Consider the following 25879-nt stretch of genomic DNA (forward strand, 5'->3'; position numbering starts at 1 on the left):
GGAAATTTGATTGCTTTAACCCTTCACTCGCTCGCGTGTCACTTGTTGATGAGATTTTAAAGAAGGATCTGGATCTTGCAAAATATTCTCTGTGGGTGTTACGGGTTTACGCTGCTCTTTCAATACCAGCATCTTCCATCCAGCTGGGATTTACTCACTGCTCAACTATGTCAGTAAATGCTGAATTTGCTTTTTTAATAAGTGCTCGGATTGTTTGCTGCCCTCCCTGAATCCCTAGGCAGATACTTCATGCTTTTCTTGCTTCAGAGAAGTACAATTTTGAGGAGCAAATATGCTGTTTGACTCCTCCCTCCCAGTGCTGCCTGTGGGAGTTACCTTTTCACGCGGCTGAGGCTCGAGTTAATATTTAGCAAGGCTTAGCTTCAGCCTGGGCTTGGAAATAACTCCTTGCTGTTTTCTGGTTGCTCTGAGGGCTGGATGCTGGCTGGGGGCTGTGTCCTTCAGCCTGCGTCCCAGGCGTGGGCGGCTCAGCCTCGGGCACTGCTGCCTTGAAGGCGCAGGTGGATTTGCTGTGACTTCTGCTTGCTCCGCCCGGGCGGGTGGATGCGGGGAGGGAGGAGAGGATGCTCGCGGCCACTCAGCCGGCACCTCATGGGTGACGAAGAACGGCTCTTCGTTATCATGCTCGGCAGCAGAGTGGTACGGATGGACTGACTGCTGCTCTCCTTCCCATCTGGACATGGATAAGCACGGCATGTGTGGCTCTGGGGCCACCAGAATTGGGATCCCCAGGCCCCGAGTGGCATTGGTGCCTGGCCGGCTGGCCAGCCTCGGCAGGTACGGAGCGTGGTTGTGCAGTACGGGGTGATGGCTGCTCTCCTTCCTCCCGAAGGCAGGGTGTAGAGGTAGGGCAATACCTGGGGCAGGATAGGTGGAAACAAGGTAAATTTCTAGAGGTGAGCAGGCTGTAGTATGCTCTTTAAAGCTGTGCTCTGACTGCCTTGATCATAAAATGAAACCTATTAAAACACACCTTTTTTTGGGTGTTAACTCAATAACTGAGTGCAGCAAGCTATGGAGGTGGGACCTGGGGGTGCGTGTGTGGCTGGGGGGGCTGAAATGCAGACTGCGTGTTTCCTTGTGATTCAGTGGTAACACTGTCGTGGCAGCCTGCGGCGTTTGAGGGCTGTTCAGTGATTTGTAGAACTGCATGAAGGTAAGAACTGCATACTTACAAATATTGCGCAAAGCACGCGTCCTAAAGGATACAACTGAACACTGAACTACTTTGCTTGACAAACACTGTACTGTTTGGGTGCTTAAATGACTGAAGACTTCATCTTAGAAGTTTGCACAAAGTTTCAGAATGTCTCCCTGCTGCAGTAATTGAAACCTGTTGGTTTTGTGTGAATTCATGGTGATTTTATTTCTAACCAAAGCTCAAGTTTTCATGTTTCTGTCTGACTTCTCATTTTTCCTAGTCTGCTTTGACCTTGTGTGTAGAAGCAAGAAGGGAAATCTTTAAAAGATTGCAGGCAAAATTTGAGATATTAAAAAATATATTAATAATAGTATTAGGGGGAATGACACAGGAATAATATGGTAAATTACTTTAAAATTACCCATGCGTAAGAGCACTAGACTGGCACCTTGAGTATTGCAGAGTTTCTTTGATAAAAATCAAAATATTCAGTAACAACTTACAGTTTTTGCTGAACAAGTTAGTTGAGTGTTTGAACTGATGCCAGAACACCTCGGTGGTCAGGTCTGAAGAGGTGCTACAGCAGGAACCCCAAATTTGCTCACTAACTTTGACCAAAACACTTAACTCCTAGCAAGTGGCAATTCACGTCGGTTCATTTGGCACTCACTAGCAGGTGAAACGCGTCCCGTATGTCCCGCTCTGCTAGGATTGACCTAAAACACGCCTATACAATAAGGTGATGATACGCCAACCATCCTGGTTTTCTAATTAATTGACATTAATGACTGTTTATTTTTGCAGCAGAGACTGTGGTATGCTTGTTGGTTCCCATTAAGACACCTACCAGCTTACCTGGTGATGGGGATGTCGTGCCTCCAAAGCACTGCTGAGACAAAGCCATTGCTGAGCCAGCTCTCCCTGCCTCCTCCTCCTCCCCTCGGCGTTGTACGTGGGGTGGCTGGGGACAATGGCCCTGGGCTTACAGACAGCATTCCGGCTCTTAGAGAATTAGTTATAAATCTCAACTGGGGGGGGAGGTTTTTCATGGCAATGTAGTAGCAAAGCACTTTGTCTTATGTCTAATAACTCTTACCTGGGCAATCCAAGCACGGAGCTCGTGACTGTCCTTCCTGTCTTCCCACATCCCTAAACCCCTCATGCGTGAAGCATAGCAGGATTCCAGCACATCTCTCGCCCCCTCCTTACTTTGTGCTGGCCAGCAGGTTACTCTGGTGACCTTTTCAAAGTCTCTTGCCTGTTCCCATACATGTGAGCTACAACTTACAATTACTCATTCTCTGCTGTGATGTAGGTACAGCTGGTAGAATGGGCTACAAGAAGAAATGAGTTCTATCATCCTGATTTACTCTAAGTTTAATGCTAAAGAAGTTGTAGGACAAATATTTAGTATGTTTGAATCTGCTTTGGTAAAAATCCTTTGTGTTAATGAATGATCACACAAAAAATAAGTTCACAGCCTTTTTATACAGGATTCAAACACGCTAGCAGTCTTTCCTCTGAAAGCCATGTGGTTCTTCATCCCCTTTGTCCCTAAGCTGGGCGGCTGAGGTATGTGGAGGTTGAGCATCTTGCCTAAAGTCACGGCAGTGATGGAAATAAAGTAAGGATGTCCTGTCTGACGTAACGGTAGCATGTGTTGAGGATGTGTTCAGTAACTGGGAGGTATTGACTCATTCTGGCCTCAGTAAGATCCCTGGCATGTGTGCCATAGGGATGTGACAGCCAAGTCACCGAAGGGTGGTGAGTCTGTGCCATCCACTTCATGGGAATCCCGTGCAGAGGCTCAGCCTTGTGGCAGCCGGAGGGAGCCTGGGGCAGCGTCTGTACTGGGAATGGGGCGATGGGTGAGGACAAGGATGTGGGAGCTCCTGTCTGTAGCCGGCGCCACTGGTCTGTGGGGCTTGCCACCCCGTCCTCACTGGTTGGTGGGGCTTGCCATCCTGGTGTCATGCTGATAGGTGGAACCTGAGTGGCAGAATGGACCTTTGTGGCTGCTGGACAGACAAAGCTGCTTGTGTGTTTAGATGAAGTGGTTTCAGTCGAGTGTGTGAAGTTGGACATATGGATGAAAATGCCACCTTTTAATAAATGATTCTCCTATAATCATCTGGTAGATCAGGCTTATCAATTCACAGTTCCATTAAAGATCACAGTACTCCTAAAGCTTTGTTTTGGCCAGGTATCCCTTTCTCGCGGCCGGATTTCCGTGTCAATGAAAGGCCCTTCCTGTTTGGCTTACCGTGCTAGCGCAGGGAAAGTGAACAACGGGCTCGTCTGCAGTGACCTTACAGTGAAACAAAAAAACCCACATACAGAGAGCATGGGTTATGTCTTCTGAGGCCAAAACAAACTCTAGCGTGATGGGACAGACACCCAGCTAATAGACTAAACTAAACATGGCTTTGAATATTTTTAATTTGGCTGTATCTGCATGCATTTATCAATCTGGTGTTTGTTCTGCTCTGAGTTTCGGTCTCAGACACCTCCAGGCAGGTCTGTAATTACAGGCAAATTTCACTATTCCTTAGCTTGCTTGTTTAGACCCTTACTAGACAGAGTGGAGACAGGCCTGCTCCCAATGAAGGCCTGAGACACAGATACTGAGATGGAGTTTCTTTGCCCTTAAATACTTTGATCGAAACATTTATTGTAAATTATAACCTGTGCTTTATTTAAAGCTCCCAGTGCTGTGGTGGAGGTAACCTCTGGAGTTCAGGTCCATCATGGAAAGCGACGGAGGCGCTAAGCTAAGGCAGCGTGTTACACCCAAGTGTCAGGATTCAAGTCTCTCATCCACATAGCACTGGGCAAAGGATCACTGTGTTGTCTTTCTGGTGTCGCTGGGCATTCCAGGACAGGAGCTGGGGAGTGCCTTCTTGTTGTTGGGGGGAGGGAAAGCTGGGTCTGGTATGAAACACTCCACGCACGCAGAGCTCTCTGGCACGTCCTCTTTATCACTTGCAGAACAGGCTTCTTCAAAACAACCTTAAATGACGTGGCTCCCCGAGCTGCTTGCATAATGGAAGATCTTGATGAACTGATCGCTGTGTTACTGAAAACAAGCTGTAATCTTATTAGCAAATTGTAGTAGTGACATCTGAGCTATTCGTGCTGGTGCTAGAGAGGCAGAGCTTCAAGTGTGCTGTCCCATGGGTGCGAAGTCCTTGGTAAAATCCCTTAATGTGGACATAAGTGGTGATTGGCAGCAGAGCTATATAAAATAGCCTGGGCTAGAGGCACTGTGACTTCTTGTAGGGGATGCTCTGAATGAACCTACTAGGTATGGGAGCAAATCCCCTACGGTTAGAGATATGTAAAGGTGCGTGTCAGCAGTGGCAGCCTGCCTCTAAGATCGTTTTAATTCTGCCTCTTTAGGTGCTTTCGTTTAGTTAAGCCAGGGAAAGTAAAGTGTGGCAAGAGTGTATTGGGTAAATTACTGTTCATCGCTGCCACAGTAATTTGATAATTAGTCTGTCTTTGCTTTTATGGTCTGGTCCAAGGAATTTAAAACAGCCATGTGCTTTTAGTTTTCTCCTAAGATTGCTTTTTGCTGCCTGTTTAGACCCTTACTAGGGGCCTAAACTAGGGAGGAGGAGGGAATTGGTAGTCTGCAATGTTTGTACTTTGTGTACAAAATTTGGAGAATTGTAGGAGTAATGAAGACAGGCTTTAAAGATTTGGAGTAAAGCTTGCTTTTGATTTGGACTTCTGATAGAAAACTTGTGGAGCTTGCGTCCACAAGGCATCTCCTGGATAAATTTGCTGTGTGTGTTGGGAATGGAGTTTTGTGTAATTCTCTGTGTCTGAATAAAATAACTGATTATGAGTATTTAAGCTAAAATTCTGGTAAGTAGATTGACTTCCTTCATGCAAGAAATTGTGCTTATATTAACGTCGATACCTTTGAAAGACTGAGGCTTAAACTTCCAATAGTTTCAGTAAGCAAAATATATCTATATTTTGTGTAGATATAGATATGTGACTTGCTGCTTTAGGATTTTCTCCAGGTTTTTGAATACTTGTATCTGTTTCTGGATGCCTTTACCCTACTACACGATTTTAAACAAGAAAACCCGTGCTAGGCTAATCTTGAGGTGATTCTTTTTCTTCAGAATTACCTACACAGCTCTTCATTTGAGTTTTAAGCTGCTGGCTCAGGGTAGGAACTTGGAATCAAAGTGAAGAGTGGCTTTTTCCTGCATGGCCGTTTTCATTTGTTTCTTTCAATCTTGTGCTTTTGTACCCATTGATTGTTTTTGACCTTGAAGTAAACTGAAAGCCGGTAAGATGTGCGTATGTTGTGACGCTAATGTATTTTTGTTCTCTGACTTAGTGTCTTTATCTGTCAAAATACTGCAACCAGTTGATAGAATAATTTCTTCCTCTTTTTCCCTTTCAGAAGAGCTCGTGTTTCATGCTAGCACTCTGAATTGCTATGATGCTGTAAGTTGGTGTGCGGCTCCGAACTTGCTCTTGAGGTTAACTCCGACTTCTTACATCTGTTTCTTTGTTTCATGTGTGCCTTTGTGCTTGTTCCAGATATTTGGAAATGTCTTTAAAAACTAGGTGCTTGTGTGTAAGGAATGCCTTGAATAGCTTAATTCTTCTGTTCTTGTTGCCGTTTTCTCTTCTTAGTTTTTCTGGAAACAGTATTAAAGGAATTTGATTTTCTTGGCTTACACTTGTCCCCTCCTGTTCTGTTTAAAATGCTTAAGAAGAAACTTCTTTATTTGTTCATCTGCTGGAGAGGTATTTCAATGAGGGAAGGATGTTGAGCAAGCAGTGAAGTAGTCTAGGCAGCTACAGATCCTTTGAGAAGCTCTCTGACGGGAATGATTCAAGCCTGGAATGAAAAAATGCATAGCAACAGTGTTTATTTTATTTTGATATTCAGAAGGGCCAGGAGTTGCACGAGTGTTTGCAATATCTTTGCCGTGTGTTGACAGTATCTAGCAACAGATCAGAAACTACTCTGAGACTTCATATTCTAGCCCAGGACCGGTGAGCCACCAGCATTCAGTCAGTGCTATGCAGGCATGCAGATCTTGCTCAGGGCTACCAGTGCTCTATGTGAAGAGGATTTATAGAAGAAATAATAAGAAAATGAATCATATGAGGTGCGCGCTGGTCTAATTTCTCATAAATCTGCTATTAATGTTGTTAAGTCAGGGTTAGACTGAAGGCGTTAGGGGAGTCAGCTGAATGAATCTCAAGCCCCGTTAAAACTGTCCGTGCTCTTAAACAAGAGGAGGAGGTTGCATTAGGATGGTCAGTCTTTCCACAGGGTCATTTTTTATGGTTGTCCTTACTGAGATCTTTCTGCAAGTTTGCTTTTTGTTGAGTTAATTTTTAAAACTTTTTAATCTTAAGCTTTTTGTTACGTTGGCAGTGCAACTGAGTGAACTTGATTATTCCGTCTACTCTTTGCCCAGTTGCAACTGAGTGATTAACATTTTAAGCCAACAATCTACACTTTCAATCTAAACTGTTGCTATGTTTAAACGTCACAGATTGCCCTCCGTTGACTTGGGAATGCAATGAGGAAGAACAGTCTCCTAGGTGCACTGACTCTAAAATTAACCTTCCACCCAGGTCGTTGGATTTGTAAACCACTGTGCAGTGTGTTCAAGAAAAAAAAGTATTTAGACCAGAAAATAAAACACTTTCTAAATTTAAAGGCCTGACTTTGGTGTTTTCCTGTAACACAGGAACAACAGCAGTAGCTTGGGATTTGTAGAGCTGGGCTTTGGGTCCTGCTACTGCTGTGCAGAGCTGCTATGTGACGTTAGCATCCTGCACCTTGCTCAAATAGGATTTTGTGCCTTAGCCTGTGAGGTTCTTGAGACAAGAAGTTAGGATGGCTTTTGGGCTGTTTGATGCACAATTAGGTCAAATATGGCTCTCCTAGAGTAGGCATATAGTGTGAGTGGCGGTGGAGCTTTTTTGGTGCAAGCACTGCTAGACCATCAGCATTTCCAGCTCTGGAAGGAAGCAAAATAACTGTGGGTGGTGCAGAAGCACAAGTTGGAGTGGGACAGGGATACAGCAGTTCTCTGTTGCCTGGCAAAACTGTATTCTTGCACCAGTACTATGTTGTCTTGATGTGGACTGAAGGTGCTGGTAGATCAAAAAGAGCTGCTGGTAAGTCTGTAGCCTGAAATCTGGGCTCTAAGGATGTTGTGACCCTTCTTAGATGTACACGGGGAATCTGCCCTAATGCTTTAGATAAGTATCACTCCACTTGGTTGTAGTCTCTCCTGGACTAAAACTTGGATTCAGAATCTGGTATCTGGGTAAGTCGCGCAGAACATCGAAGTCAAGAGTCACCCTTTTGAAAGATCTGAAGACTGTATTTATGTTGGCTTAAAATGTTGTGGTTTTTTTCCAGGCAGGCCTGTGGCAGGTGTGGGGAAGGGATTGTCATAGCTATGTGTGACACAGGCTTGCCGCAGAGCGCATGTGCTGGGTGCAAGCTGCTGCTTGGGTCTCGGGTAGGTTCTGCTGGATCCGCAACCCTGGTTATAAGTGGTGCTTTGGTGTGAATCCACAGAGATTTCTGGGATGCTGGATGAGCCTGCCTTACGCTAGGCTGAACATGAAGCAAAGGTACATTTCAGAGCTGCTTTGAGATATATAACCTAGATCCCACAGTACTATTGAGCAGTAACTTAGGGCAAGAATAATAGTTGTGTGCCTGCTGAATGCCTTTAGTAGAGCAATTAGGAGAGCCTGTAAGATGGTTCTTTAGCCTGTGTAGGGTTGTGCATTGGGAGACTGCTGTTTAGTACAAGTTCAACTTCTAGCACTGAGATGACCAAAACCAAGTCCCTCAAAATAACTTAAAATCCTCCTTCTAGTTTCATGTTGCAAGTGATGATTTCTGTTGACTGGCATGTAATAGAATTCTAGTGAGATATCATGGCGAGGTATTAAACAGTCTTTTTGATGCTAGCAAGGTGGCTTTATTTAAATCTAATACTTTTAAGAGAAGGCTGTCAGCAAATGTGAGAAAATGGAGAAGAGTACTAAAGATGAAGAGTTAATGTGAGAGATGTGATCTAAATTTTTAACCCCTAATGGGTAAAGATATAAGTAAAAGGTTGAAAGGGGAAATAATTGTTTGAGATGGTAGCTGTAATCTGTAATAGAACTGAGATGGACATGAACTATGAAGGTTAAAAAAAATTAAAAAAATAAATAAATCTTGGATTGACTATTCAAATGCTGTACCAGGCTGTGAGGTGGTACCTCAACTGGAGGCCTGTTACTTGGATATACAGGAGTAGGAAAGGAGGTTGGGGGTAAGGTGGGCATGGGCACTAAACAAGCAGATCACCTCTGCCCTTGTCAGAGGCAGACTGGGTGGCCTAATAGCTCTTTTCAATCTTTGTGTTCCTGTAAAACAAACAAAAACCTTCTTATTCTTGTTCTCAGTGCTGTTTCTGGCTCCAGATGTTCCTGGAATGATGGTTATTGCTTTAGTTTTGACCTTTAGAAGAGAAGGGTTGCCTATGTGTGTGTTAGAAAAAGGCATGAGCATAATATGCCTGCACATGTGTAAATAGAAGTGAAGAATATCCTACAACATATGCCTCTTAGTTGTTAGATCTTCAAATTTAGCCCTTCGTGACTTGAAACGCTTCTTATAACAGAAGCAAGTTAGTGCCAGAAGTGCTAATAATGGCTTTCTGGAATGGAAGAAACTAAAACTTTCCAGATATTTTGCCATCTATAACTCTTTAAATCCTTCTAGGGTTAGGAGGCTAAATTGCATTTTGTGGATGTTTTGTTGTCATGGTTTTCAAGGCGTAAGACTCAATCAGCTTTTCTTGTGGTGAAACTAGAAGGTGATTTTGATCTGGGTTTGGTGGTGGTGGCTGCTCACAGGTGTTTTGCAAACCATCCAGAGTCAGCGTAGTGTGCAATCTCTTTAATTTTGTATTCATAAATTGAACCATTGAGGTGTGTTCATAAGTAGATTCCACTTATCCCAATTTTTTTAAGTCTTTAAAAAGATGTACAGCAAGGTTTAAATGGCTTGTAACCCTTTGAAGAAAATTAAAATTCATTTTAGGAGAGGCATTATTTTCTGAACGGATGAGAACCTCACGGCTTTCTGCAGAGACGTTGAAAGCTGAACGAGGCCAGTCTGGGCCTTTGACTGCCCATGAATTAATCAGCAGGCTGGTAAGAAAATTCCGTAGTTTGGGTTTCCCAGGACACTTGTGCTGTTTTACAGCTGAAAAACCTGGTCTGGGCAGGAAAAGAGGGTCTCAAACATCTGAGTTGTTTATTGCATGAGCTGAAGTGCAGGAGACGGAGCTGTGCCGGTTTTTGCATACGGAGGACAAGGCTACGGGATTCAGTCTGCTGTAGCTGGGAGCTGTTGGGCTTGCAGTACATGTCAGATAGTCAGAGCACACGTGCACCAGGCTTGAAACATCTTGGTTGTTTGTAAATGTAGAGGATATCTGTGCAAATTTGCAAGGGAGACTCGGAAGCAAGTGCGGGAATGGTAGGTGGTATCTTGGAGGTCACTGGAAGGACAGCATCGGGAAACCCGTGTTGGTACTGTGCTCTCTTGCATGTTTGGACAGCAGGCTTTCCCCTGTGCCAGGGGATTTGATCCCAACCTTGCCTGTTATTGCTAAACACTAACCAAAGGAAGTCTAGCACTTACCTCTGTTTGGCTTTTGTTGCAGTCATTAATCAGTGAAGACCACTCTATTGTGAATGCCGTATGTGAATACATGTAGCTTAATATCTCTCTCCTTATCTCTTCCTCTCTCAGTACCAGAAATTGCCCTTGCAAAATGAGCCAGCTTCCTCCGAAGAGTTCTTTGGCATCCCCAGTGTCAGAGGGCACGAATTCCAGGGTAGAATCTTTGGACAACTTGTCAATGGACAGTTTTTGGCTGGAAGTAGAAAACATTAAACAGAGCGCTGAAGCCGAGCAAGAGGAATGCAGCCTTGCAGATGTCAAAACACAAGAGGGTAGGTTGCCAAAACTGTTGGGAGTGAGGGGAAGATGATGAACACCTTAGAAAACTTGCTTATGTGCCTGAATGATTTAGAAGCATGTTGGAATATGGTTAGGATATTACCGGACAAATCAGATAAATACATAGAGAGATTTTTTTTTTCATTGGGTGGTGGCTAACGCCTTGCAGAAGGGGGGTGCTAGCCTGGCCTGGCTTCAGCTTCTGAAACAAAGCTGGCTCTAAAGGTCAGGCAGGAGTATGTTTGAGGCTCCAGATTTTTTCAAACCTTCCCCACTAAGTGTGGGTGCTCTTGCTCCCCAGGCAGGTGGCTGTATGGTAAACACACTGTGACAGCTGATGGTGTTTTGGAAGGTTTGTTTGTGTATGTGGTTCTGAGACTTCATCATAGTGGCTTTCATGAGCTGCGTTTGTGGAAGGCAGACTATTCCCACCTCTAATTTTCTATTCAAGAAACCATAAGAAACATCCAGAATGACTTGAGTCTATCCATACAAGGTTTCTCATTTTATTTATTTTTTTTTCCTCTTTCTTTTGAAGACTGCTTCATGTGTATGGGCTGCTTTTAATGGACTTTCTGTAGCACTGCTGTTATCCAGTATTCTGGAATAACTGGGACCTGGGTCAATTGCTTTTTGACATGGGAGGTACAATATCCTCGGGCGCTGGAGGGATGACAAACGGTGATAAGCGCCCAGCGATCCCGCAGATCAGCATCACAGATTTTCTGGGTCCTTGTTGAAGAATGTGATTTAGTTGGGAAGTACATCCTTTTGAGTGGTTGGGTTTGCAGCCTGTGCAGCCCACAGCTCTTGTGCTGGCCCGATAGTGAGAAGGATCTGTGTATGTGATGGGGAGATGTTTGAGTGACAGTCCCCATCTACTGCCGTGCTTGGGAAGAGTGAATAGCAAAGAGGGGGCTCTGGAGAGCAGGGTGGGAAGATCATCCAGGTCATTAAGCTGTTAGTGCCCCTGCATAAAGGACATAAGTTTGGTTTTTAGAATTGTAAGAGATGCAAAAGTGACTCAGAAAATGAGTGCACCAGGAAGGAGACTCTGGAAAAGATGCCATGCCATGAGATGAAAGGCTGTCTGGGATAGCCGAAACACTGATATGCTAGAGGCAATTTGATTACTGTGTGTAGGCAGGGATACAAGGAAAAGTGTCTTTTAATGCTGTTTATTAATCTAGCAGGCAAGAGCTGACTGCTTAATTGGCCTTTGAAACCAGACAGACTTGAAATGATGCTCGGAGTAGTGAAGCCTTCCCAGCAGGCTGGGGAAGGAGGTGCGGCATGCTCAGCCTCCTGCTGCCTTCTGTGAAGGAGCTTAGTCAAATAAGCGTTGTGCTGGAAGCATCAGGAGCAAGGGGAAACTTCAGATGGTGCGGATGCAGGAAGCTGGACTTGACTGGTGCCTCTTGGCTTTCATGTCTCTGCAATTTATGGTTGGAGCACCGCGAGGTGGCAATGCAGCTTCAGGGCTCCTTGGAGCCAAAGGCACCATCGTTCTTTGCATAAAGCCTAAGAAGCTGTGCTTGGGCAGGGGCTGACAGCTCTGCCTGGGGATGGCGTGGCTCAACCTGCCAAATAGCTGATTGTAATCGCAGTACGGGGACAGTGTGGAGGCTACGTGTAGATAAGGCATTGCAAAAATGCTGACCCAGTTGGAGAACGCTGGTCTGCTGTGCAAGGGATGGCACAATGGGAAGCTGCTTGGGACCTGGTGTCCTGGGAGGCCAGCGTGGGACTTCGCAGGAGAACTGGGTCAGCGGAAAGGCGCTGATGATGCTTGTGACCTCACTAACGGTTCAAGGGGGCAGAAAGTAGCTTTTTCTGGAAATGTAAGCAGCATTGTCCTTTCTTTGCTCTCTGCTGTTTATCCAGCTCTTTCCAAGGTCTGACTGCAGAGCAGGCTGATAATGTATGCATTCTGTGCAGTAGTCCCGCTAAAATATCTGCTAGTGTCCTTAGAGCATGGCTGAGACGTGTCTGCAAAGAGTGATTCTTCTCTACCTTCGAAAACTACATAGAAAGATGTACTGAATGTTTAGCCTGAAATTGTAGGATGCTTAGCTGTCCTTTAGGGGTTTCTTTGAAACTAAATGCTTTATTATGAATGCTGGTTTTGTCTAGCTTATGTTTCAAGTAAGCTTCTGGAACTGGTGTTCTTTAGTTTTGCACATTTATTCCCAGTTGTGCCCCGGAAATGCTGCTTGTCTGGAATTCACGAGGCAAATTGTAGCAGCTCTCTAAGTTTATACCTGCAGCTCAGCTTCTGTGGCCTTCTCAGTTCTGACATGATTCTCTCAGATTTCCTCCTTCTCCCCTTAAATAACCTATTTTGCTGGTTTCCTTTTGCGTTCCTGGCAAACATAAGTGTGCCAAAAATATTAAATAGAGGAATTAAAATCTGGTTCTTTGGCATCAGATGGGGCCATAGGCTCACACGGATGTCCGATTTAGGGCCTGCTGTTTAGTATTGTGTGTTAGATTAGTTTCCTGTTATGACTGGAATTGGGTATTTTCAAAATTTGCAAGCAGTGTGCTTAACTTCCTTTGGTTCCTAAAGACAAAATAAACCAGAAGTCTTGTGCGGTGTGCTGCTGTGAAACCACGGATGTAGGACAAAGAGCTGTACAGCCAGGAGCCATGAAGGGGACCCCGAGTGCCTGAGCAGCTGTGACCAAGCCAGGGGTACCGGGGGATGCTCTTACCTCTTTGCTTCTCTACAACCAGACATGGGAAATGACCAAAACTTAAAACCACGTAGGAAAGCTAGCTAGATGACTAGAAGATTCGTTCAAGGAAACACTTCGCTTTAGGTCCAACTCTTCTTATTGTGGTGTGAATGCTGAAAAAAGTTCTGTTTCGTTACAGCACCTAAGAAAACAGAGCATGCTCTGAAAAGGGTTTTAATGGAGTCACAATATGGTTTTGCAAGTTACACGAACACAGAAGCTTCCCTAGAAAAATTATTTAATCTTTCAAGAAGAGCTGCATGGCTTTTTTATTATTGATGCAGCAATAATAAAACTTTGAGCAGCTGTGATAACTGAGAAGATACTGGTTTGCATCAGAAAGGAAGAGTGGGAACGAACTGTTCTGTTTCAGTCAGTTCAGTTGTGACTTTTCTTTTTTCCCAGTATAACCTTTGGTAGAGTTCTGCTGGAGCTGCCCACAGTGAATTAATGCAATACGTAGAATTGAAAAGGTAAAGTCTTTGTGGTGTTCACTGTATTCAAGTTGAAGCCACCTCTTAAATTGCTTCTTTTATCCTTGGATTTGAAGTAGCTGCCTTGCTCAGGGCACTTTCTCACTTGCACAAAGGGCTCACCCCATAAGGAAAAAATTGTCTTCTGTGTTTGAAGTGCAGCTTTATATATATTGAAGAATGAAGTGGAACTGAGCTTGTTTGAGTAACGCTGCTGGTACTATCTCCAGGCTTGTCACACTTCATTCTGGAGCTGGAATGGTCTTTAATTTGAGTGATGTTTTGAATAGGCATAGACATAAAGCAAATGCACAGAGTAAGAATAACATTTTTTGCTTTTGTTGAATGACTGTATGCGTAGCAATACACTTAAAAAGGTAAAGAATAGGGATGGTGCATTTGAATCTACCAGACCAGTGTCCGGATATTAAAAAAAGAAGAAAAAGTTGTTGATACATAGGCATGCACATAGATAAATAAAATTTGAAAGAAATAGCCAAATAATTTGGAAGATTACGAAAGTCAAACGTGCAGTGTTGTATGTTGTGGCTTCCCACAGACCTTTTGTCCATTCTCAAAGCTGTCAGAGGATCGGGTGTGCTGCGGAGGGAGGCACCGCCATTCATTCCGAGCTTGCTGTGTGCTATTGGCCACAGCCGGAGCTCCCCTTTGCACAGGCAGCCTGTGTAAAGGCAGATTTAAGCAAGTGCATCTGACTTTCTTCGTGTGTCCTGTGAAATCCCCCACTGGGTTCCATTCGGTTGCAATCTTTGTGCTAAATAGCATGCAGTCACACTTGTTGCCCAGCTTCTGAGGGAGCCTGAGTTCCTGGCATTATCCATACCTCCCTAGTTTTTTCTTCTCTCTTTCCTCACCTAGGGTGAGGAGAAAGGAGTATGTGGGCACTTATAGCTGCCTGAAGTTCTCTGTCTCCTCTGGTTTCCCCCTGCCACCCAGCTGGGTAGCTGGGAGTAGGGCAAAGATTTTGAGAATACCCATAGCTTCCTAACAAAGATGCGGCTCCCTTCCAGTGATGTCCCACTGCTGCCCCAAAAGGGGAACGCTCAGGCGTCTGGTTTTCTGCCCCTGAAGTGTTTCAAGCACTCTAATTGCTGTTATCCTTTCTCTTCTCGCTTGCCTGTCTCATCCCTTGCCTCCCAGAGGGAGAAGCTGAAGCTGAGTGGCTCCAGGACGCTGGTCTGTCCGACCTCCTCGGGGACCGTGCCTCGGAAAACGATAACATCGTGCTGCTCTCCACCCTGACCAAGACCCAGGCTGCTGCTGTGCAGCGGCGCTTGGACACCTACTCCCGATCTCGGAGGAGGAAGAACAAGCATCCTGTGCGTGATGTCCGGGACATTTTTGGAGTGGTCAACTCTGAGGTATGTTGAATTAGTGGCATCTCCTGAAAGGCTTTGTTGCATTGTGATAACTTACTTGGCTTTCTGGGTCTACGGCTACTTTCACTTCCAAATAGACGACTTCATCTTTTGAGCTGAAATGAAGCTGAGATTGTAGAAATTCTGTATCCAGGTCGCAGTGTTGAGCAATCGCTTCAAAACCTGTAGATTCATAAATTTCCTAGAGACTGCTGAAAGACTTCTGTATAGTGCCTACGGCGCTGCAGCCTCCTGGAGCACTGGCGTCGTTTGGAGCCCTCTTGTGTTTTCTTTATTCCAGTGTTGTGTTAAATCGTTAACCAAAAAAAGAGAGAACTTGAGAAATTAATTTCTGATCAGCTGATCTTGCACAGCTAGTAATTCTAGAGAAAGAATAGCCGCTGGTTTTTTTTTTTTTTTTTTTTTTGGCTAGAGAATGCATGACCTTCAGCTTTTCAGCTGCTTTCTACTGTGCTGCTTCTCTCTTCGCTGTGGCCACAAGGTGGAGTATCTGTATTTTTTTATAGGGGCTGCTGGAAAGTGCCCTGATCAGGGCTCCTTGTGACTTTTTCTACTCGGTCAAGTGTCTAGTCAGAAGGCATTGAGTTTAACGGAGATCTGCCTTGGGACCCTTGCTGTCTACCAGAACTGAATACGCATTTTCCTCAGCCCTAAGCATCTTTGAAACATCTTCTCCTGTAACGAGATGAATTATACCCAGATAATCCATTGAATGCCTTAAGGGAATGATACTACCAGTCTGCAGCATCGCTGGAAACTGCTGTGGTTGTGTTCTCTAGAGCTGCCCAGTGCTGAGGTGCAGGTTGCTTCCATACTGTGAATTTCACTGAGACAGTCGTGGTTGATTTGCTTTTGTAGAGCATTGTTTGCGTTCCTGCACAAATGGGTGACAAAATGATGACGTTTCTGAAAGCAATAATGCTGCAAGTTCTTCTTAAGTGCCTGAATTGAAGCTCATCAAGTTTTAAAACTTGCAGATTAAATAGAAACCTGTTACATCCCTTAAAATAATTTTACTTTCTGCTGCATAGGAATGGATATTTTTAAGCTCTTAATCTTATTTGTCCACTCACTAGGTCACTATTATTTGTATTTGATAATTTGCATTTGATAAGCAACTGAGATCAAATCTGATATTTTAAAGTGACGCTTTGGCAGAATGAAAGCATGTACAAAGATGGTAAAGCTGCCTGTTTAAATCACCTTAACTTAATTGGAAGTGGAACACTTTCCTTATTTCTTACTTTGGGCAAGATTACTGCACTCTTTTCCAATAACTCTGCTGGAAGTATTCGTGTTTGCTTTGGCTTAATATATTTTTAAAGCTTTGCAGTTGCTTCAGGTCTACAGTTCTAGTGAAGGTCAGTGAAACAAAAACCATTGTTCTTTTTAATGAAGGTAATAAAATGTATTTAAAATTTGACTGTTCCTTCTTTGCTGAGTGGCCAGGAGCTTAACCTCTGTATTTCTTGCTTGACCCTTACAGTGTACGCAAGGGGCAGTGTTTGCCCTCTTTATTTCCTGGGAAGCGACTGATGCTCAGCTTAGGCAAATTGAGGGTGATTTCAATGTAAAATGGTAAACTATGGAGATGTTAGGACATGACATTGTGTGTAGGCATTAAGTAGAAGTAGTCCTTTACCTTTGAGTAATTCCTGGAGCAATCCCAGGGGGAAGCAGGCTTTTTGGTTAATTTTCCACACTGGTTTGCTGTGTCATCCCAGTACCAAGCACAATTTTGAGGCTCTGAAGGATGTATTTAGCACAAAACGATATTTGAAATCTCCACTTTGTAAGCAAGAAAACAGATATGCAGAAAGGTAAAGTGGTTGTTGTTTTTTTCGCTTTTCCGCTACAGTCCCTGGAATTGGAACCCAGATCCAGTATCTGTGCCTTTACTGCTCAATCAGCTTTTGGATGCTTCCCACTACTGACTGCTCTCTTGGTACACTGGGAGCAGAACATTTGAATGGGCTCTATCTGTGGAAAAAAACGTGTTCAGCAAATCAAGCTTAAAGCTGATTCAGTTCAGCTGTGACTTGATTGGAAGCAGTTTGGGCTGTACAAGTGCAGGCAGTGCTGTGTCAGTTGTTTGGATTTTTATTTCCATCAGTGTTTCAAGATGGATTTGCAGTTCACCTCCTGTCAAGAGCAACTCTCGGGCATCAAAGCTGTTGGCGTTTCTGTCAGAACCTTTCTACCTACTTCCCTTATGTTACTGTTCAGTCTGGCCTGTTTACACAGCAGCTGGATCTGAAGGTGCTCTGGCCGCAGTGTATGATGTGTGATTAAGCCCGATGCTAAATGAATTGGTTCTGCTTTCATGGCAAGCTCATCAGCTTTGTGCATACTCTAAAGATATAGTATGTTTTCCATGCAGACTGTTTTTTCCATTTGCAATGACTTTACACAGGTTCCTTTTAACTTTCAGTCTCTGTCCACAACTGGATGTCATAAGCAGGTTCTTAGAAAGTTGCTAGCTTTTGGTAATAGAATAAGCTTTCCTGTAGTCTAATTAGTGCTAGGAAAAGTAAGGTTTTTGTTAACAGAACTGCCTTCCATGTGCCTCCTCATGCTTTTAGAGATTAACTTCTCTCCCTATACGGGAAGAGGTAGGTTCCTGTGAAGCCCATGAAGGGAAGCTTTTAGGCGCTGATGTCAACTTAGTGTGTTCTTTCCTGTGAAAGATCTTGTGATCACAGGCAATGGGTACATCCTGTGCAGCTTGGTTGGTCCGCTGTTTGTTAGCCCCTCGATGCATGAACTAAAAGGGGGAGATTGGCTAATGATTGTGTGAAATGAAGAACTGGCTTAAGGATGTGCAAATTTATCATAAATACTGTCTATGAAATAGTCATCTGTTTTCCATCTGCCTGACAAATCCTCTAATCATGATTCTTAATATTAGAGCAGTCTTGTAGCCCTGTGCTTGAGCAGTGTTTTCTTAGACTAGCAGACAATGTCAGGTGTGTGTTTTCTGCCAAAATTGTGTTGTCTTATAATAACATCTGTTTTGTGTAGGTAAACATGTTCTGGTTTATTTTTCAGGAGACAGCAGCAGAGAAAGAGGAGTCCAGCCCAGATCAGTTGTGGCACAATCTACGGACTTCAAATGTACAGAACTGTAAGAAGGAAGTTTTTAAAGGTAGAGTAGGAGTGGAAGGTGCTCTGAAACATTGGACTTGTTTGTGGCTTTTTGGTTTTGTTTTTTTTAAATACGTGGTTATCCACAGTTGTGGATTTAGTAAACTTTTCCAGGCTCTAGTGTTGTTAGTTACCGGTTTGAGCAACAATTCCTGTAGCTCTCAAGAAAGCAATTGAAAGACGCAAACAAAAATCACACTAGCAGAGATCATATGGTGAGATCCCACAAACACCATATGGAATTGTGTGAAGAGAAGTTACCCATAGGTATGTCCTATAATTCATGGGCATGCTGATGTCTTACGGGTGATCTGGTGATTGTAGCTATAATGTTATGACTTTAAGCTAATCTTAACCTACCAGTCTCAGGACTGTGCTATGACAACGCTCTTTTCAAATGTTAATATAGTTTGTTATTAAAAAGTGGTGGTGCCCAAATATGTCTCAAACTGCTCTTTTAGCACACTTGTGTTCTAAGCTTCACCCTTTTGGCTTCCTGAAATTCCAGATGTTTTCTCCTCTGTAGCAGAAACCCAGGATTACTCCTGCACAGTTCGAAATCCTGGAAAAGAGGAGGTGTTCAACATGGATGTTGCCTACTCGGAGCAAGCAGCTGTCCTGCTCAAGGGTTCATTCCTGTCTGAATCTAGGAGGTTGAAGGATGGAAACGCCCTAACTGTAAGCACTGAAGGATCTTTTCCTGTTAGAACATATTAGCTTATTGTACCCCTGCTCTTGTCGAGATGGGTACAAGGTACTTGATTCAACTGTATGATCAGCTCTTAGAAATGTCCTCTAGGCATAGTGTTGGAACAGGTCTATATTAGGTAGATATTTTTGGGCAGGTAATGCCCAAAATGCCTGGTGGTGTTGGGCAAAGATAACTTGTATAGTGGAGGGCCAAAAGAACTTGTACTTGTGTGTGAAACTAGCTACTTTGATATGAGTCTGGGTCACTTCCACTGAAAAGAGGAGAATAACTGGTCTTTCTTACTCGTATTTTAACAGTTTTCTACCCCGCAAATGTACTGGACTGCTTCCAAAGTTCAAGTAGATTAGGGTGGGCATCAGACTGTCTTTAATTTAGATAAATTGGTATCTCCAATACAGTTAGAGAGCAATGCTGAAAAGGGAAAATATTTATTCAGCTGTGGTTGAGTAGAAGTAGGAGTAGCTTGGGGCATTTGTCTGGTGTTGAGAACAAGAGAATGAATAGATGCCTGGCTATGGTAAGGAATGATAAAAATGCAGCAAAACTTGATACCAGTGGGATTGGGAATGATGCTTGTGCTGAACCTTGTGTGTATGTTTTTCCCCTTAGAAATTTAGGATCCCCAAGGGTAGACTAGGAGTGACTAGGATTGGAGATCTATCTGCTCAGGACATGAAGAAGATCCCCACACTGGCCCTTATTGAACTAACAGCTCTCTGTGATGTTCTGGGCTTCGAGCTGAAGAGAAACAAGGCAGCAAAACTGAAAACAGCAGGTTAGCTGTGTTTCTTCTTGATTATTTTTTGAGTGCATTTTTCACTTTGATCTTCTCATAGGTTTGTGTTTAAAATGTTAGGACAGAGAAGGTCTTTGATAAGAGACCTTGTGACAGGTGTGTTTTTCCTTTGTCAGTATTTCTCCCAGAAGTCAGTGGATCATAACATCAAGACTTAGCAGCATGTTTATCTCTGGCTATCAAATGCACTTGTTCTGCTGAGTGTTCCTCTCTCTTTCTCCAATATCTACACTTATAAAATGTACCCTCTTAGTCTGCAGTGGTGGATATATCCCTGACATCTGTATTAGCGGAGATAGATTTATAATGTTCTGTTTCTTTTGTAGAGAAAAGACTCTTCGGAGTTCCACTCAACACCCTGTTGGAAAATGACCAAAAACTTCTCCCTAACACCAAGGTCCCCCTGTTACTCCAGGCAGTAAGTTCTCTTCTGGTTTCATTCCCACCTCTGATCCTCAGACTCAGGAAGTCTGTGATGAGGAAGGGCTGACTTCTCATCCTCTATGCCTAAGAGCTTTCTTTTTTTTTACCCTTTTAATAGCTGCTGTCCTGCTTGGAAAAGAGAGGACTTGAAACAGAGGGCATTTTGAGAGTTTCTGGGTCCCAGACCAGAATCAAGGTATGATCTCTTTAGTAGTGTTTGAAAGTATCGGAGGTGATCAGAGAGCATGTTGCCGAAGCAAATATCTAAATAACCTGAATTGTCTCATCTCCCTTCCTAGTACAACTCAAAACGCCTATTACTGGGAAATCTGGGAGTGTCTACTGTGAGGGTCTCTGCGCTCTTTTGACTTGATGGGTTGGCCTCCTAGTGCTCAGCTACAGAATTTCCCTTGTGTTTGCTTATTAAAGCATGAAATAACTTTCATCTTCTTTGTAGAGTCTGGAACAGAAGCTAGAAAGGGACTTCTATACTGGCCTTTTCCGCTGGGATGAAGTCCACCAGAATGATGTATCTGGGCTACTGAAAAGATTCATAAGAGAGCTGCCAGCCCCGCTGCTGACAGCAGAGTACCTCCCTGCTTTTGCTGCTGTGCAAAGTGAGTCCCTGCTTTGGCTGTTTAGCATCAGTTTGCTGGTTTGTGCTATTCTGACAAAGCTCTGCTGGTCTTGGGCTCTCCCCTCAGGTGTGTTGGGAGCCTGTATATTCCCTGGGAATACAGAGCACGATAGGAACTATAGCCAAACTCCGTGTGCTGGGTGCTATATGTACTGCTACGTGTCAGCCTGAGAGTTGTAGTCCCTGGTGCTTGGTTGCACACATCTTTGTGTAGGAACACCATCCTGGAGTCTTGAATCATATTGTGTCATTTGAGGCTGCAGGGTTGCTACCATGAATGAGGACAACTTGATAAATAATGACCTGCAGGCTGAGCTGTGGCAACTGGCCAGGGTGCCCAGTCTTGCCTTGTTTGCGGGTAATGCAATGTTCTGCAAGTGCCTTCTTTTGAGGTTTGTGCCTCAATAGATGTCTTGAATGTGTTAAGCTGTTTAAGTGCACGGCTTTTTTTTGTTCAAGAGATGGGGAATAATGGGGTGTTTTGATGCCCTTCAAGGGCCTCAGGCTCGCTGGTAAACTGTAGACGCTGAAACAAATCAGCCAGTGTTCTAAAACATAGGTAGTTCACTTCATAAGGGCTGTATGAGCTTGATTTACTTCTGTAAAACAAGATCTCAAATCCTAGATAACAAACACAACAATAAACAATTGCCTTATTCCTTGGGGGATTCATATGGTCAAAAAGAACAGTGTCAGGAGCCTGAATCCTTTGTCCTGTTGTCACTCTCCCTCTCTAGATATTCCAGACCTGAAGCAAAGATTGCAAGCTCTAAACCTCCTGATCCTTATTCTCCCGGAGCCCAACAGAAACACCCTAAAGGTAACTACCAGTCTGTATTTAACTGGAAAAACACTATCTCATTCCAGGTTTTTATTCAGGGACTCTATCAGCCTTTGTAAATATCATACATCATGCTGTTTGGTTGTATTTCACTGACTTGCAAATGGAAACCCATGATGGGAGGAGCAGGCAAGGCTGCAAACCTCAAGTTCACAGCAGACCTCAAGGCTGTGCAGGGAACGTAAGCTGTAGGCACAGCCTGCCTTTTGGGTACAAACTTCAGAGCAGTAGGAAGCCATGTGGTCTTGGAACATCCCGTTTAGAAATGTGCTCTTCCTCTTTGGAGTGTTAAAGCAATTCACTATGGAGTGGAAGATGTCTACATCTTACGTTGTCTATGGACACGCTAAGATAAAGGGAAAGAAATTCAGTCTTTTGATTCATGGTTTGTGGTATTGTCATCATCTATGAAGGATAGTTTCTATTTAAAATAAATATTTAAAAAGCTACTAAACTTATAACTTCCTACCCTTTTCTGATCAGAAGGCATTTAAAGTCCTTTCACCTACTACTTTTTGAAAGAATAAACGCCGATGGGATCAGCTTTCCAGGCAGTGCACAACCTCTGCCTCTCTGTGCTTTATAATAACTGTGGAGGTTGTTGCTGTAGCTCTTTTTTTTTTTTCTCCTGACTAGTTCAGCTTCCAGGTAATAAAGGCAAGGCTGACTTAGCACCCTGCAAACTCTATTGAGAGTGCAGGAATACATAATCCAGTCAGAGATGATCTGTCATGTGTCACAGCTTTGGTGGAGGTGTGAGGCAGAAGAGATCATCCAAAAGGGTTTATTTTTCCCCATCTGGGAATAGCTTTGAGGGGATACTGGGAGAAGGAGAGGTGTCACTTTTGGATTCTGTAACTTTTACGACCAGACTTTGTAAATTGCCACCTGCGAAGGAGTAAGAGCTCATCCACTTCCCACACAGACTCTCTCCTGATTTGTGAATGCTGGACGAAATGTGTCTCTGCTTGGTATGCTTATTTGTTGCTATTTTAGTATTGAAACTTATTGCTGAACTTCCTGACTGGAGAAACAGGATTTGCTCGTGGATATCAAGAAAAAAATGCTAATTAAATGATGTCTCCAGCAATTGCCACAGTAGTTTCTTGAGGACTATTAGTAATGTATGTCTTATCATCAAATCATAGAATCTTCGTGGTTGGAAAGGACCTTTGAGACCATCGAGTCCAACCATACACACACAAAAAAAACCCCTACAATCTCTGCCACTAGAGCATGCCCTGAAGTGCCAAATCTGCACGTTTCTTAAGTACCTCTAGGGATGGGATGGTGACTCAACCACCTCCCTGGACAGGCTGTTCCAGTGCCTGACCACTCTTTCAGTAAAGTAATTCTTCCTAATATCTAATCTAAACCTCCCCTGCCGCAACTTCAGACCATTTCCTCTGGTCCTGTCATTATTCACCTGGGAGAAGAGGCCGACCCCCACCTCTCTGCAACCTCCTTTCAGGGAGTTGTAGAGGGCAATGAGGTCTCCCCTCAGCCTCCTCTTCTCCAAGCTGAACGTGCCCAGCTCCCTCAGCCTCTCCTCATATCACCTGGTCTCCAGAGCCCTCACCAGCCTGGTAGCTCTCCTCTGGACACGCTCCAGCGCTTCTATGTCCCTCTTGTACAGAATCTCTTTGTCTCTGTTTAGGCTCTACTTGAATTTCTCAGCAAAGTGGTTGCCAGGGAGAACAACAACAAAATGAACCTCTGGAACGTTTCCACGGTCATGGCCCCAAACCTCTTCATGCACAAGGGGCTGCCAAACAAGATCCCTGAAGGAAAGGAGAAACAGCTGGCAGAGGGGGCAGCTGATGTCGTGCGGATGATGATCCATTACCAGGATTTGCTCTGGACAGTAAGTTGCACCGGTGTCTTGCAGTATGGTGGGGCAGCGTCTTGGTCTGCCTAGAACTGGAATAGGGGAAGGGATAGCCTTGGAAATTTCAGGGGAGTTAAACGTCTGTAGGCAAAACCTCTGGCTGAGTTCCAAGACTACCTGTTTTCAAGGTATATGGGTGTTTTGTCTATTCAAGGAGCTTCATAAAGTGATGTTTAGGTTCTTAAAAGGCGTCCTTATCTCTGCTTGATTTAATTCCCATCTTCTTTCTTCCTTTCTCAGGTTTCCTCTTTTCTGGTAGCTCAAGTGAGAAAGCTGAATGAGAGCAATAGCAAAAGGTACCAGTTCTGTGACAAGCGAATTAAAAATTTGTTGCGTAAGATTCATGCTGATAAAGACAAAGTGGAAAAGAACCAGACAGAGGTGAGTTAGGGCGTGGAAAAACTAGGCCCTTTCATAACAGTGGCAAATACTTTCTCATTGTGCATGCTTTTGTGAGAACTTGGAAAAACTGTAAGGAGTGATGCTCCTTACAGAGCAAGAGGGAGAAAAATCTGCAGATGCATGAGAAACAGCTTCCCAGACCCTTTTGGCCAGGTTGTGGCAAACACTGATCGCAGCAGCAAGTGCACTAAAATTTCAGGCTACAAAACACTTGGTTAAGATGCTGCCTTGTTGCAGGAGAAGGGGGAAGAGACCAGAAGCAGAAATGCTGGTCTCTACCTTATGTGAAGAGCAGAATTCACATGTCTGTAGGTGCCCCATGTGTTTATAGAGATGTGTCTGATGTGATAAAGGCAGACTTATTTTTGTGTACTTAAAGCAAAAATGGAGGCTATTACTGTAGTGTAAGACTACGTTTTTGTATCTCTTTTTTGCTCCATGATGCTGCTGATCTGTATTGGGACGTTTGAGGACAAGGTTCTTGCCACTTAAAAGAAGAAAATTAACTTCCCTGATAAATGAAATGTCTCTCCTCCTCCTTGTGTCGGTGCAGACGGAGACTTTTTTAAACAGATGTTACTATCAGATCTATTTGTGTATTGAAGTTGGGAAAAGATCCTTGGAACCATTCTGCCTTTTTTTGGTTGCCACTGTTAGTTGAATAAGTGTAGGTCTGTGGCAGCTGGGTCACATCATGCAGTCCTGGATGTTAAGTGTTGCATAGCACTGGTGGTGCAACTGGGATGCTCTAAGGACACAAGCTAGGTGGAGTCTGCAGGTAGGAATAATGCGCTGAAAGCTTAAATCTGCATACCTGAAGAAAAGGTTGTGTTCTCACAAGTCAGTACATCCCCCTTTCTATACCAGTTGGGCTCTGTCTGCCTAAAATTTGGCTGGTTAAGGCTGTATGTCACTTGAAGGTGCCGCATTTCAGAGAGGGCAACTACCGTGTAGGCAGTCAAACAGACGACCCGATGCTTAGGACAGTGCTAATACTACTTCCTAATGGTCTCGGTGCTCAGCGCTGTCTTTGCAGAAGGTTCAGGATTGCAAATTAACTTGCTGCAAATCAGACCCCATTAGAACAGTTCAGTGTTCTCCACAAAAGTTCTGGGAGGTTACTTCGGGAAAGAGCTGATGAAAACAATCTTGAGAAAATAGCACTTGAACTCTGCGCTTCCTATTTTGAAACTACCTTTCTGAAATTCAGTGGTCTGCAATTCAGCTGTCTAAACTCCTTTTTCGGTAGTTTAAATGAATTCAGGAGAAGTCTATCAGACTTGTGCAAAACAGTTTGTCAAAATTTATTGTGACAAATCCTAGTTTCATCAGTTTGTTCTTATAGTGCCAGTGCTGTATTTGAACAGTAGAGAGCACCAACGCACGCTGATGGAGAGCGGTGCTGTTCTCCCCAGCCACAGCACCGGAGCACAGATGATTTGTTTATAATGGTCACCTTGATGCTTCTTTAAGCTTCCTGTCTGTAGTATATGTGGGATAAGAAACAAACCTAAATTCTCTGAACAGCTGGCTGGATAGGTTTAATTCTTCACACTCTCCAATCTATTTTGAAACTGGATTTTTTAGCTCATAAGAAAGTTGTTCTTTAAGCACTTTCGTCTTTTTTCCTCTCTACCTGCCTTGTTCAGCCTTCCAAGATTGTGAAAGTCCATGCCTCGCTTCTCCTGAAGGATTCGCTAGAGGTGCATTTGAACAATGCAACCAGGGTTGCTGATGTCTTGAGGCAGTTTCAGAAGAACCTGTGCCAGAATGGTTGGAATATTGTCAACACTGTCAACCTCCTCAAGTGGTAAATGGCTTTTTCTCTGCTTTAAAAAAAAAAAAAACAAAAACCAACCAGGTGGTCTAGTTGCTGGTTTCTGTCTTCTGGCAGAGCTGATGCGGTGGCGCAGTGAGCTGTTAGAAGACTGTTCTCTGCTCCTCTACTCTCAGCTTTGGAAACCGTGTGTTGGATGGGGCAAGCAAACATTAGTTCAGCTGAGTGGTGCTGTCCCTGTGCTCAGGCTGTCGGGAGGTCAGGTAGTCCCCTCGGGTTTGCTGGACGGCATGTGAATTTTAGCAGCCTTGCTGGAGGGAAGGGAAAGTGGAATAACATTGACCCTGAAATTCTCTCCTATGGCCCAGCAGTCAATTGCTGAAATAATACAAAAAAAAAAAAAAATTCCTGCTCCCTCTGTCACCATTCCTGCAGACCGTATTTAGTAGGTAAGTGTTAGT

General features: G+C 43.9%; 1 protein-coding gene across 4 annotated transcripts in view; it reads left to right on the forward strand.

The window, feature by feature from the left end:
- Positions 1–399: 399 nt before the first annotated feature.
- The window catches only part of ARHGAP40 (Rho GTPase activating protein 40), a 29831-nt gene continuing 4351 nt past the window's right edge, over positions 400–25879 (forward strand). Inside the window, exons 1-13 of one of the 4 annotated variants that reach the window (XM_063350295.1) lie at positions 400–798; positions 9978–10180; positions 14560–14780; positions 17847–17943; positions 18469–18620; positions 19264–19429; positions 19777–19868; positions 19992–20069; positions 20331–20490; positions 21248–21330; positions 23009–23215; positions 23480–23620; positions 25291–25451. In XM_063350295.1, coding sequence (XP_063206365.1) covers positions 701–798; positions 9978–10180; positions 14560–14780; positions 17847–17943; positions 18469–18620; positions 19264–19429; positions 19777–19868; positions 19992–20069; positions 20331–20490; positions 21248–21330; positions 23009–23215; positions 23480–23620; positions 25291–25451 — 1859 coding nt within the window. In that variant the 5' untranslated portion in view covers positions 400–700. Of the gene's footprint in view, positions 799–5473; positions 5665–9977; positions 10181–14559; positions 14781–17846; positions 17944–18468; positions 18621–19263; positions 19430–19776; positions 19869–19991; positions 20070–20330; positions 20491–21247; positions 21331–23008; positions 23216–23479; positions 23621–25290; positions 25452–25879 lie in introns of those variants that run through there. The other 3 variants (XM_063350296.1, XM_063350297.1, XM_063350298.1) reach the window with 3 other exon arrangements.

This window comes from Chroicocephalus ridibundus, chromosome 12 (assembly GCF_963924245.1).
Source record: "Chroicocephalus ridibundus chromosome 12, bChrRid1.1, whole genome shotgun sequence".
Classification (NCBI taxonomy): domain Eukaryota; kingdom Metazoa; phylum Chordata; class Aves; order Charadriiformes; family Laridae; genus Chroicocephalus; species Chroicocephalus ridibundus.